This window comes from Bison bison, unplaced genomic scaffold (assembly GCF_000754665.1).
Source record: "Bison bison bison isolate TAMUID 2011002044 unplaced genomic scaffold, Bison_UMD1.0 scf7180017864535, whole genome shotgun sequence".
In the NCBI taxonomy this organism is placed as follows: domain Eukaryota; kingdom Metazoa; phylum Chordata; class Mammalia; order Artiodactyla; family Bovidae; genus Bison; species Bison bison.
The window spans coordinates 1,784,187-1,798,053 of record NW_011495084.1 but is presented as its reverse complement, the minus strand read 5'-3'; the positions used below and the strand labels follow the sequence as shown (position 1 = coordinate 1,798,053).

Below are 13,867 nucleotides of genomic sequence, written 5' to 3'. Positions count from 1 at the left end.
CAGCTACTTGTAAGGCCTCCTCAGACAGCCATTTTGCCTTTTTGCATTTCTTTTTCTTAGGGATAGTTTTGATCAACAGCTCCTGTATAATGTTAGAAACCTCCGTCCAATAGTTCTTCAGGCACTCTGTCGATCAGATCTAATCCCTTGAATCTTTGTCACTTCCACTTTATAATCATAAGGGATTTGATTTAGGTTATACCTGAATGGTCTAGTGGTTTTCCCTACTTTCTTCGATTTAAGTCTGAATTTGGCAGTATGGAGTTCATGACCTGAGCCACAGTCAGCTCCCGGTCTTATTTTTGCTGACTGTATAGAGCTTCTACATCTTTGGCTGCAAAGAATATAATAAATATGATTTTGGTATTGACCATCTGGTGATGTCCATGTATAGAGTAGTCTCTTGTGTTGTTGGAAGAGGGTGTTTGCTATGACCAGTGTGTTCTCTCAGCAAAACTATGTTAGCCTTTGCGCTGCTTCATTTTTTACACCATGCCAAACTTGCCTATTACTCCAGGTATCCCTTGACTTCCCACTTTGGCATTCCAGTCCTCAGTCATATGCAGCTCTTTCAACCCCACTGAACATAGCCTGCCAGGCTTCTCTGTCCGTAGAATTCCCCAGGCAAGAATATCAGAGTGGGTAGCCATTTCTTTCTCCAGGGGATCTTCCCAACCCAGGGATCGAGCCCAGGTCTCCTGCATTGCAGACAGATTATGGACTGAGCCATGCCATCACTATTAGCAAAGTTGTCAAAATTGCTTATTTGACCTTTAACTCATGGTTTTCAATTTATTTGTGTATACTTTATAATATACATAATGGCTCAAACTACATTTTTAAAATATATATGGGGAACACATGTATACCTGTGGCGGATTCATTTCTATATTTGGCAAAACTAATACAATATTGTAAAGTTTAAAAATAAAATTTAAAAATATATATATATGTATTTTTATGTGTGTACGTGTATGTCACTCAGTCACATCTAACTTTTTGCCACCCCCACGGACTGTAGTCTCCCAGGCTCCCTTGTCTATGGGATTTCCCAGGCAAGAATACTGGAGTGGGTTGCTATTTCCTTTTTCAGGGAATCTTCCCCACCCAGGGATCGAACCTAGGTCTCCTACATTGTAGACAGATTCTTTACCATCTGAGCCACCAGAGAAGCCCAGGAATTGAATGCTTAAACTTTTCTCCTCAAAGGGATGTACATTTTGAAAAGTTTGGTTGTCTCTGGTCTAGGGCCATATCTTCCTAAGAGCATTAATGTTCCATGACTTGGCGTTACATGTTTTGGGGTCAAAAGGGTTCAAGGAGGCCATAGTCATATAAGTTCGGGAAATGTTGTTCACAAGGGCTCTGTATTTATAAATGTCAACGCACATTAGCATAGAGGCTGTAAGAAATTTTCTCAAACTTATTTTAGCAAAGAGCTGGTTTTCTCCCACCTCTAACGGCTATATAGCCACTTATGTTTTCTAGTTGGTACCCTAGAAAATATCATTATAGAAGATCTGCATATTTACTGTGAGAAAAATCTGTATAGTATAAAAATATCAATCCAAAGATATGAGAAGAACATCTTAGTATAATTAGACAGAATGGGGTGTGAATTTTGGCTCTGACACTTATAACCTTTGAATATCATTTAAATTTTTGGAACATCTGCTTCCCTATCTCTAAAGAAGAGCAGGTAATACCCAGCCTATTGATTAGTTTCATTGGACCTGCTTTACAAATAATTAAATGAGATAATACATGAAAATGATCTAGTATAGTACCTCCTACTAGACACTCAGCAGAGGAGCCTCAGTTTCATTACCATTATACTATACATTTCTTTTATGACCGAAATCTAGATTTTAAAAATACTTTTGCTTCCAAACCGAAACAACCAAACAAAGACTCCCAGATAGTTGATGATATTCTGTAACAAACATTATTAGTACTGATATACAAAAGGGATAAATATGGACAAGTGAAATACATAGACCAACATCATAGTTAATATTTTAAACTTTTCCTAATTACAGCTTCTAGCATGTTTACGAAAGAAATTAATCTGGTTCATTTTCTGTGCTTCCCAAACACTAAAGACAAATCTCTCTTATGAATTATTTTCTACATGCCTATCAGCATAAACAAGTTAGATTGAGTCGTCAGTAACGGTGCTGAAGGATGACTGGGACATGCGGGTCAGTTCTCCTATGATCTCCATCAGCTGCCAGCCCCAAGCCCTTGCCCCAACCCCAGAGGTTTATAACATAAGAAAAGAGTGTCTGCTTTGTAGCCATGCTATGCTATGCTATGCTATGCTATGCTAAGTCACTTCAGTCGTGTCCGACTCTGTGTGACCCCATAGACGGCAGCCCACCAGGCTCCCCCATCCCTGGGATTCTCCAGGCAAGAACACTGGAGTGGGTTGCCATTTCCTTCTCCAGTGCATGAAAGGGAAAAGTGAAAGTGAAGTCGCCTAGTTGTGTCCGACTCTTAGTGACCCCATGGACTGCAGCCTACCAGGCTCCTCCGTCCATGGGACTGGTGCCACTAAGGTCCTCCCAGGAGAAATTCTCGAGCTGACTCTGCTTGCAGTTTTAGATCGTCTTACCAGGTTTTGTACCATACACATTCTTTCACTTCTTAGTTCAGCTACTAATCCATATATATCCACAAAATCGTGATCATTTATATGTTGTGTTAAGTGGTCCAGAGCAATAAAAACTCCAGTTCTTCCAACTCCAGCACTGTAGGAAGAGTGAAATTACATGCAAATTATTCAGCAAAAAGGTTGTTCATGTGGATGGTGATGAAGAGGATAAACTATGGTAGCAATAAATTACATATAGTTTCTTTTCTTATTTGGAAGTGGATTTTCTTTGGAGTTTCTTTGTACATATATTGTTCCCAAGACTGTTTAGAAGGAGTAAGATGATTATCTTTAACACGCTATCAAATATTGGAGTTTTTTTTTAAACCAGTTGAACTTTTCCTCTTCTTTCATAACGTTTTAAGAGCTGTATTTGGAGAAGTACGGGAAATATTTTTAAAAATCACTGAAAAGTCTTAACACCAGAAACTTTGAATATATTTTTGGTTACAAGTAGGGATGCTAAACATAGAAAATGTCAACTATTTAGCCCAGATAGCACTTCTTCTACATCGTATTGACAAATAGACTCTTGTGTGTTCTTATTCACTTTCCCTAGAATTTCCTTTTCCTTCCATAGATAATGACATTGGAAAGTGGTTTCCTTTTAAGAATTTAGTTTAATACTGAAGGACAGTATGTGCTCCATATAAACTGTTAACTGATAAACCTGACAAGATTTATTCAGAAATTCCAATTAGAAAGACAAGACTCCTATGTACTTAAATAGTTAATATAGGAAGTAAATGTGGAAAAAAGGGCATTTGAAAGGTCACCTAGTCTTACAAATGTCACTTTGAAAAATACGAAACAATACAGAAACTACTTCTGTAGGTTAAGAATAGTTGTCTGTGTACAGTGCCTATAAGTCAACCTAAGAAATAGCATCACAACATAACTCTGAACACGATAACACATAATATGCCCCAGCAGAGTAATCAGTCATTACATTGTTCAGTATACTTTGAGTGTCAGACACTGCCCTAGGCATCTGGGGTACAGGAGCGAACCACACAGAGTCTCCAATACTTATGGAGTTTAGATTCTAGAGGAGGGATGATGGGAATCCACACAAAAGAGAAACATGCATAAGGTATGCCCAGTGGCGATAAGTGCTGTGTGTATGTGCTCAGTCACGTCCGACTCTTAAGAGCTCCATGGACTGTAGCCTGCCAGGCTCCTCTGGCCATGAAATTTTCCAAGCAAGAATATTGGAATGGGTTGCCATTTCATAATCCAGGGGATATTCCCAACCCAGGGATCGAACCTGCATCTCTTGCATCTCCTGCATTGGCAGGCCGATCCTTAACCACTTGCGTCACATGGGATATGCCCAATAAGTGCTATGGTGAGAGATAAAAATTAAGGAGATAAAAGGTGATAAGGTAGGACAGGGTCATCAGAGAAAGATTCTCTGACAATGAAACTTCAGTGGGGTTAGAAGTGCACCATGTTGGTACATGGGAGAGGAGCATTGTGGCCAGAAGGTGAGGGAAGAGAACAGATCCGAGTGGGAGGGTGTTCTGCATGTTCAAAGAAAAGCAAGGAGACCAGGGTGGGGCGAGTGTGTGGAGAGGTGATGGGGCACAGGGATCAGAGTATTTGCTATTGGAATGGATGTAGCATGTGAGAGGAAGTAGAGAGTCAAGGATGAGTGTTGGGTTTCTGGGCCAAGCAGAATGGACTGCTGTTGACCAAGATGGGATGAGAAGGAGTGAGTTTGGAGATGGGCCCAAGCATTCTGTTTTGGACACATTTTTAGAATATTGTGGTCATTTATTAATAGGTTGTCATGTTGAACTGGAAGCTAAAAGTATAGGTCAAAAGCTAAGGTGAGAAGTTGGGGTTGGACGTGATCATTTAGGAGAAAGTTTTGAAATGATACTTAAAGGTTATTAATATAAGCATACTTTTTCCTGCATGTTTAAGTCACAAAGGATGAGGCTACACTTTTTGAGTCTAAAAGAGAGAAGGTCCTTTACTTTTCTAGTGAATTTTTAAATCCACGATTATAATCCAGTGGCAGTGTATATGTAAAATAGGAAGACATTACAGGCAGCTTACTATCCACTTTAATCATCAGTAATGCCAATTTAAAATCAAACACCAATACAGTATACTAACGCATATATATGGAATTTAGAAAGATGGTAACAATAACCCTGTGAACGAGACAGCAAAAGAGACAGTGATGTATAGAACAGTCTTATGGACTCTGTGGGAGAGGGAGAGGGTGGGAAGATTTGGGAGAATGGCATTGAAACATGTAAAATATCATGTATGAAACGAGATGCCAGTCCAGGTTCGATGCACGATACTGGACGCTTGGGGCTAGTGCATGGGACAACCCAGAGGGATGGTGTGGGGAGGGAGGAGGGAGGAGGGTTCAGGATACAATTATGTAAAGTTTAAAAATTAAATAAAATTTAAAAAAAATCAATCACTGACTTTAAAAGCAAAATGTTACTGTATTTATACTATATACCAGTCTGTTAAAATTTTTCTGTGTATGGAGAGTATATGGAATTGGGAAGGTAAGAATGAGGCTTTTACTTTTAATTTTATTTGTTTTTAAATGTGAAAAGATATCTCATAATGTATTTTATGTATTACTCTTACTTAAAAAATCTAAAATATTCCTGGAAAAGAAAATGTAGACTCATTTAAATTATGTGTTGAGTTTCTTCATCTAAATAAAGTTTAAAAACTGGATGGATTAATATTTTCCTAAATATTAACTACATTAATTATAGTATATCCCCATTAGAATATTTATCCATCAATTGATTTTGGAGTTACTATAAGTAATAATTACTTTATTAATGTGGTTGAAATCATTACTTAGATGTTTATTGTAGCAAAAGATACATGACAAAATTTACCATTTTAACTGTTTTTAAATGCACAGTTTAGTGGCATTAAGCACATTGCAACCATTACCAATATCTGTTTCTACACTATTTTCATAATCCCAAACAGAATCTCTATACCCATTAAACAGTAACTCTCAATTTCTCTAAGTCCCTGGAAACCACTTTCTGTCTGTATGAATTTACCCCTTTTTTAGGTACCTCATGTAAGCAGAATCATAAAACAGTACTATCACCCACTTTTTCTCTCGTTTGCAAACTACAACTGTTGGAAGAGACTCATGCTGAGATTAATTTAGATAACATGTTAGAAAGCATAAATCATCAGTATGTCCAGAATTCTGAATTCTAAACAATTGTGAGCTTTATTAATTTTTGAGGGGGACTACTGGTGTTTCAGTGGTATAAAATACCAATGAAAATAAAAGTGAAAACCTTAATTTATTATATTTATAATGTTCAAAGAGCTAGGTCAAAGAAAGATATTTGAATAGTTTGCAAAAGTTTGGAATCATGCTTGGGTTGGTCACTTAATTTGATCTTTACTTTAAAGTTCATTTTCTTTATTCTTTGTAACTCAAATCTCAGAAGTTGTTTTTACAAAAAAGTTTAAGTTATTATAGTAGACTAATATCAATTGAAATAATGAAGGATCAAGAGTTTATTCATAAAACTCAAAAGATTCTACACTCCTAGACTCATTCACATCAGTAGTGGGCTACAGTTTTTTATATATTTTAAGGATTTTGAGAGGTATAATCCAGTAAAGATGTCATAAAAATTCTTAAACCAGGATATATATTTTGTCTTCCTTTTAGCCACAGTCATTACTCATTTGATCTCTGCATCTAACCTTTTATAAAACTACATCTTGATTTGTTATAGCCAGTAAAATATCTTACAACTAAAAGCTGGATTGAATCTCCATTAATATTCTACTAGAAAATCAATAGTGTCATGATAACATAAAGGTCACGTTGGGTTTAAATCCCGTTTCGAGTATTTCATAAAAGGTTCTGAAAACCTTTCTTACCTGCAGTGAACAATCATGGGTGTGGTATCATGTGCCCTGCTTGCTCGAACCAGCTTCACAAAGTGGACTAGAGGGGCGCTGTTCTCAGGAACCCCGTGTTCAGGCCACGCAGTAAAGTTGCACTGTCGAATGGTCATGCAATCCCCGTGCTAGACAGAATGACATATTAAACAAACATGATGAAGTTATTTAAGTATCACAGCGAAGTCTGAATGTAGCTGACTCCCCGGGTTTTCAAGATGATAGTTTACAAAACAAACTGTGGTTTCTTGATTTCCTATAAGAGAAGTCTTCTGCTATTGCTACACTACAGAAAATTACCTTTCAGTATGAATGCAAACGATGAACATGATTGTTTCAAATCTTGCAAACAGATGATTATGCAGGGTATTTATATTCAATGTAGTGTAACGTGTTGTAACACCAGAATAGTAGATTTTGAACAGTTTTGACCTAACAACTTAAATAAACACACTCACAAATTATTCATAACACTGGTATTGGGTATCTGATAATATTAGAAAGTATAAAGGTCCTTATATCATTTTCTATGTGTATAGGTATTTACATAATAAAGGTGGGATCTCTATGTTATTGATTCTGTATACGTTCTGGATTAAATAGAAAATCCAATGATTAAGATACAGATAGAGACACGTGATTTCAGAAATTCCTGTTTTAAATAAAATTTTACAGTTTCTTCATAAAATAAGATAAACCTAGTGATCTAGTTGTTTCCTCCTGTTGCCTTCCTTGTTTAATATAAACTTTAAGGAATTTGGAATTAAACATAATGACATAGATATTGAAGGCAAATGCCAATTCAAAACTTCTCTTTTGAAGATAATAGAAAAGCATTACTGAATATACAGAAATATGTCTAGAAATTAATTTTACTTTAGACATTTAGAGCATTCATATTTTTTATCATGTTTGACTTCCCCTCCTCCTTTTTTTTTTTTTTTACCCTTTCAATTTTCAGATCTCTGATGGTCCAGTCTATTTGAACATCCTCCATTAGTTTTGTAATCACTATATCTCCGAAGACAGTAACTGGTTTGTTGTCCTCTGGCCAATATTGATGACATCTGATCTGCAGTCAAGAGAAAATTCACCAGTTATAAGAACCATTTTATATATATATATATATATAGTTCAAGGTTATTGCTACTAAGGTACAACTGCCTTATACATGCCCCAGTCATTGATATGTCATAGTACTAGCTAAAATCGTCACACATGTGACGACACTTGAGTCGTGTCTGACTCTCTGCAGCACTATGGACTGTAGGCCACCAGGCTCCTCTATCCAAGGGATTCTCCAGGCAAGAATACTGGAGTGGGTTGCCATGCCCTCCTCCAGGGGATCTTCCCGGTCCAGGGATTGGACTCTTATTTCCTGCATCTCCTGCTTTAGGAGGCATGTTCTTTACCATTAGGGCTACCTGGGAAACCCAACATCACATGTAAATTAACACAAATGTAAAATAAAGGTTTTGTGAAAAGCTTTTCAAATAACTTACCCGTCCTTTTTCAAAACACTGTGTTAGCATTACTAATGTTTTTGCTCTGGTTTCCCACACCATTCTCCAAAAATCCCCAACTGTTCCTGGTAATGGACCTTGAGTAGCAATAAATTCATTTGGACATAAGTAGCCCTAGAATGATATAATTACAACATTGCATCAATATTTACATACATATATAATATTTTTTAGCTTTTGAGTATGAAAAACATACTAGTTGTAAGATTACCTAATATTCTAAAATACTGCATATTTTTGAATGCTAAAAGATACTCAAAATTTCCAACATTAATTTAAACCTCATAATGTAGTATACAACTAGCTGTTCTTAAAGTTTATTTCTAACTTTGAATAAAAGAGTGAAAGTGAAAGTGAGGTTGCTCAGTCATGTCTGACTCTTTGTGAGCCCATGGACTGTAGCCTACCAGGCTCCTCTGTCCATGGGATTCTCAGGCAAGAGTGCTGGAATGGGTTGCCATTTCCTTCTCCAGAGGATCTTCCCGACCCAGGGATCAAACCTGGGTCTGGCACATTGCAGGCAGACGCTTTACCGTCTGAGCCACCAGGGAACAGTAAGGCTGAATAATAATAATATGTTTTATGGCAGACAATATGTTAGGCATCTTTCAGTTAATCTATTTCTTATAAAAACCTTATGGGCTAGTACTGTTATTATCCTCATTTTACAGATGAAGATGGAAGCTAAGAAATGTGAATTTGCTCAAGGTCTCACAGTAAGATAGTCTGGATCCAGAGCCAGCTGTCTTACCCACTCCACTAGCTATGGTTATACATTTAAAGAATGTGCAGATGTTTTCATATATCCCTGCAAGAAAGTATCTACATAGATGATGGTATTAGTAATTATTCTCCAGAGCTTAAAACCAAGAGTAATGTGGAGATAGTAAGAAGATTCATTTAACTATTGTAGGACCTGAGACTTGTCTCCACCCTGTTATGACAGCTCTTGTACATTTTATCAAGTCGTTCTAAAACTCGGTCTATTCACCTGGAATGTAAGCATGCCACGTGAGTAGCATCTATGGATTTTTCTTAAAGTTTATGTGTAAATTTTTAAAAAGTGATGGAATTACATCTATTTCAAACATCAAAATATTTTGAAGAATGAGGTTTAAGCGTGAATTTTATTTTTAAATTGAATTGTCTCAGTAGCCAGAGAATATAGTATTATACAGAATAGTATACATTTGAAAGTTCAAGTGGTCCTAAAATCTAATCCAACCAGTTTGTTTTACTTTAAAGAATGATGAGCTACTTCAGGTGATTTTTCCCAAATCACAGTGCTAGTCAATGACGGTTTCTGGAACAAAACCTTCAGTCTGCGGAAAACAAACGAACAAAAACTATGTGCTGAAGTATTTCTGTGTTTCTAGTCTCAGTTGAAATACTTGAGTGTGTAATTTACATTGTAAAGGGTTTCTTATTTTTTAGTTTAAATAGTACTGTACAATCAATGTAGAATGTTAGGAAAATTCAGAAGTATGTATTAAAAAATATGGACTTTCTCTGTAATCTCACTATCCAGAGTGAAGCACCATTAATATTTTAATTTCTTTACAGCTTTTAAAATGCACACTCCTCCATTCAAATAATATTTATGAGTGCTTACTGTGTGCCAGGCACTAGTCTAGGAACTGAGGATTCATCATTGACGAAAATTCCTACCCTGATTTGTCTTATATTCTAGTTATGGGAAATAGACATTAAATCTGTTAACATGTCTATTAAATGAGTGATTTACATAGCTTTTTTTAAAGTGATAAATGCTATGAGAGAGAATTTCAGAAAACAGGGTGTTCAGAAAAGGCTCATTGGTGAAATCTGAGGAAAGACTTGAAGCAGAAAGAGGTAAGCCCTTCAAGATTTGGAGAAAAAGTGTTCCAGGTGGAAAGTCAGGTGTGTGTCTGGAGTGTTGCAGGAACTGCAAATGGGGACGGTAGTAGAAGGTGACATTGGAGAGAACAAGAGACGGGAGGGAGCAGTGCTTTAGGCCCTGGGGCAGGTAGTTTTAAGAGTTTGGTTTTTACTCTGGGTGATACAGAAAACCATTGAAAGATTCCGAACATATATAGAGTGTGTTTAATAGTTCCACTCTAGTTTCTATACAAGCTGATAGTGGTATAAAAAGGGAAAGGAGGGACAGTAGTTGGAATATTGCAACAATCCAACCAAGGGATGCAGTTTGGGTGATGGGAGTGGGTATTGTGAGAAGTAATAAAATCTGGTGTATTTTGAAGACAGAGCCAAGAGAATTTGCTTATGGATTAGATACTGGGTATAAGAAAGATAGGAGTCAGTAATGATTCCAAATAAAGATGGGGGAAAAAAAAAAAAACTTCAGTATGAGCATACTGTAAAAAATTTGTTTAATTAAAATCTAGTTGATTTACAGTGTTGTGTTTCTGGTGTAAAGCAAAGTGATTCAGTTATACATGTATAATATATATTCTTTTTTGTTACAGTTTATTGCAGTTTATGGAAAATCATTCCCTGTGCTATGCAGTAGAGTTTGTTGTTTTATTTATATAGTACATTGTATCTGCTAATCTCAAAGCCCTAATTTATCCCTCCCCACCCACTTTCCCCTTAGATAACCGTAAATTTGTTTTCTATGTCTGGGGGTCTATTTCTGTTTTGTAAATAAGTTCATTTGTATCATATTTTAAGTTACACATATAAGTAATATCACATGGTATTTCTCTTTCTGAGAAATTCTACTTAGTGTGACAATATCTAGGTCCATCCATGTTGCTGCAAATATCATATTTCATTCTTTTTTATGGCCAATATTCTGTGTGTACTTATATATACACACATATATACCATATATGTGATATATAAATACACACTCATCACATCTCCTTTATCCATTCCTCGACCAGTGGACAGTGAACACTGGGGTGCATTTATCCTTTCAAATTCAAGTTTTCTCCAGATACATGCTCAGGAGTGGGATTTCTGGATCATTTTGTAACTCTAATTTAACTCTAGTCTTAAGGAGGCTCCATACTGTTTTCCATACTGGCTGTACTAATTTACATTCCCACCGACAGTGTAGGCAGGTAGGTTCCTTTTTCCCCACACCTAGCATAAGCGGACTTAAAAGGAAAATCAAGAATTCACAATGGACATATTAAACTTGAAATCCTATTTGGATATTCAAGTGGGAACATCATCATGGCAATTGGGTATATGAGTTTGGAGTTCAGAAAGAAGTCCAAATAGAAACATAATTTTACTGGATGCTTGGGGCTAGTGCACTGGGACGACCCAGAGGGATGGTATGGGGAGGGAGGAGGGAGGAGGGTTCAGGATGGGGAACACATGTATACCTGTGGTGGATTCATTTTGATATTTGGCAAAACTAATACAATTATGTAAAGTTTAAAAATAAAATAAAATTTAAAAAAAATTAAAGTAGTCAGTGAATAGATCTTACTTAAAAATCACAAGAATGGTTGAGATCATCAAGGAAATGAGTTTGAAAAGAAGCAGCAAATTCAAGGAATGGGCTCTAGATAATTTCAGTGTTTGGTAGTCAAGGAGATAAGAGAGAACCAGAGAGACTGAGATGAAAGAGTCAAAGCTGTAGATGAAAATCAAGGGAATGTTGTCCTAAAAGCCAAATGAAGAAAGTGTCTTAAGGGTGAGGACAATTAAGTGTAATTTATCAATTTATAAAATATGTCTCCTAGTCATTTGCATTTCCCTGTTTCAGGGATCTGACATCCTTTGGTACTATAATCTATCAGTGTAGATCAGATTTGATGTTTCTGATATGATTATGGCTCATATGCATCATAGCCTTTAATCTTCAGTCTAACTATAATAAAAGCTATGCTCAAATTGAAGTAATTTCAGGCATCTTAGGTTGACAGGGGAGATAATTTGGGTTAGCAGGTTGGAGTCTTCCTCTTGTCTCATTACATAATGTTCTTGTTCGCTCTCTTGAAAACATTTCTAAACTCACTTGTAAACTATTGGCTATTTACAAGGATGCAGTACTTATTTTCCTCTCTACCTCTCTCCCACGATCCATCCTTAATCAAAAATTTCCAGCTTCTCGTTGACTCCTAGCTTTAGGAGTATAATTCCCAAGAACAGCCAAGGCCCGAGAGGTAAACAAATAGTAATCTAATTACAGATCCTGGCCTGGTGTTTCCTAGTCTCAAAGCACATACTTCAGACCACCTACTGGTATTCCCTTTTCCCTTCCTCAGATTTCATTTCTTCCCCCCATCTAAACACTACTTATCTTGCTTTCTTCTCTCGCTCTGTAGTTCTTCTCCCTTTTTCCTCTAGCGTCCAAAGAAATAGGAATCTAGAATCCATTTGTAGATGGCCTCTATCTTTGGCTTCTGGAGCAAGTGTTCATGAACTTTCACATGGAGGTGCCATGGAAGAAAACCGGGGAGTGGGGAGAAGCTGCGGTGTCCTTCACTCTGAGAAGTCTTTACTGTTTGTGAAGTGAAGACTGCCTAACCTTGGGGATGGAAAAGTGAGAGGCCACTACAGTATTATGAGTTTATTTCCAACTTCTCCCGACATCCCAGACAAAGGAGATTGCCCTGAAAGTAAAAGCAATAAGCATACTGCCCACTTTAATACTGAAAGTGAAAGTGAAGTCGCTCACTCGTGTCCGACTCTTAGCGACCCCATGGACTACAGCCCACCAGGCCCTCCGTCCATGGGATTTTCCAGGCAAGAGTACTGGAGTGGGGTGCCATTGCCTTCTCCATTAACAGTGGCTAGGTATGTTATATTTACTTGGAGCTGGTATACTTGGTGACAGCCTTAGTGCCCTCGGACACGGCGTGCTTGGCCAGCTCCCCAGGTGGCAGCAAGCGCACGGCGGTCTGGATCTCCCTGGAACTTGCCTTAATGTAAAGTGCTTTCCATCCGCACCTGCTTACTATGCAGCTCAGTAAGGATGATGCATATCATTACATGTGGGTCATGGTGACTTTGTTGTAAGGTTTATTACATTACAACATCACTTGACCACAGAAGAATGTGTATATTCTGTATATATTCAGGCTTAGTTTATTGTTCATTCTGCAGTATCTTCCTATTATGATTGTCTCCCGATAACTGGTAATATTTAGAGGGAACACTGGGACTTCATTAATATTCCTTTGTTTATGTAGAGGGAACACTGGGGGTTCATTAATATTCCTTTGTTTATGTAATCTGTGTGGTTCAGTTATACCTCCTAAAACTGTCTGGTTGCCTTCCTAATCATGTTCATATCCTATACTGTCATCCCATAGCTAGATGAACCTTTTACGCTATGAAGTATTCATTTGTGTCTACTTAATTGGTAGATAAGAGTCGAACCAAAAAGCCTCTTGATGAAAGTGAAACAGGAGAGTGAAAAAGTTGGCTTAAAGCTAAACATTCAGAAAACTAAGATCATGGCATCTGATCCCATCACTTCATGGGAAATAGGTGGGGAAACAGTGTCAGACTTTATTTTTCTGAGCTCCAAAATCACTGCAGATGGTGACTGCAGCCATGAAATTAAAAGACGCTTACTCCTTGGAAGGAAAGTTATGACCAACCTAGATAGCATATTCAAAAGCAGAGACATTACTTTGCCGACAAAGGTCCGTCTAGTCAAGGCTATGGTTTTTCCGGTAGTCATGTATGGAACTGAGCGCTGAAGAATTGATGCTTTTGAACTGTGGTGTTGGAGAAGACTCTTGAGAGTCCTTGGACTGCAAAAAGATCCAGCTAGTCCATTCTAAAGGAGATCAGCCCTGGG

General features: G+C 37.3%; 1 protein-coding gene across 1 annotated transcript in view; it reads right to left on the bottom strand.

The window, feature by feature from the left end:
• Positions 1–13,867, bottom strand: part of PTPRQ (protein tyrosine phosphatase, receptor type, Q) — a 232,711-nt gene that overhangs the window by 7,505 nt on the left and 211,339 nt on the right. The window contains exons 40-43 of the mRNA XM_010832015.1: positions 8,080–8,214; positions 7,524–7,649; positions 6,557–6,705; positions 2,615–2,750 (exon numbers count right to left, since the gene is read on the bottom strand). Of these exons, the coding sequence (XP_010830317.1) occupies positions 2,615–2,750; positions 6,557–6,705; positions 7,524–7,649; positions 8,080–8,214 (546 nt within the window). The remainder of the gene's footprint in view (positions 1–2,614; positions 2,751–6,556; positions 6,706–7,523; positions 7,650–8,079; positions 8,215–13,867) is intronic.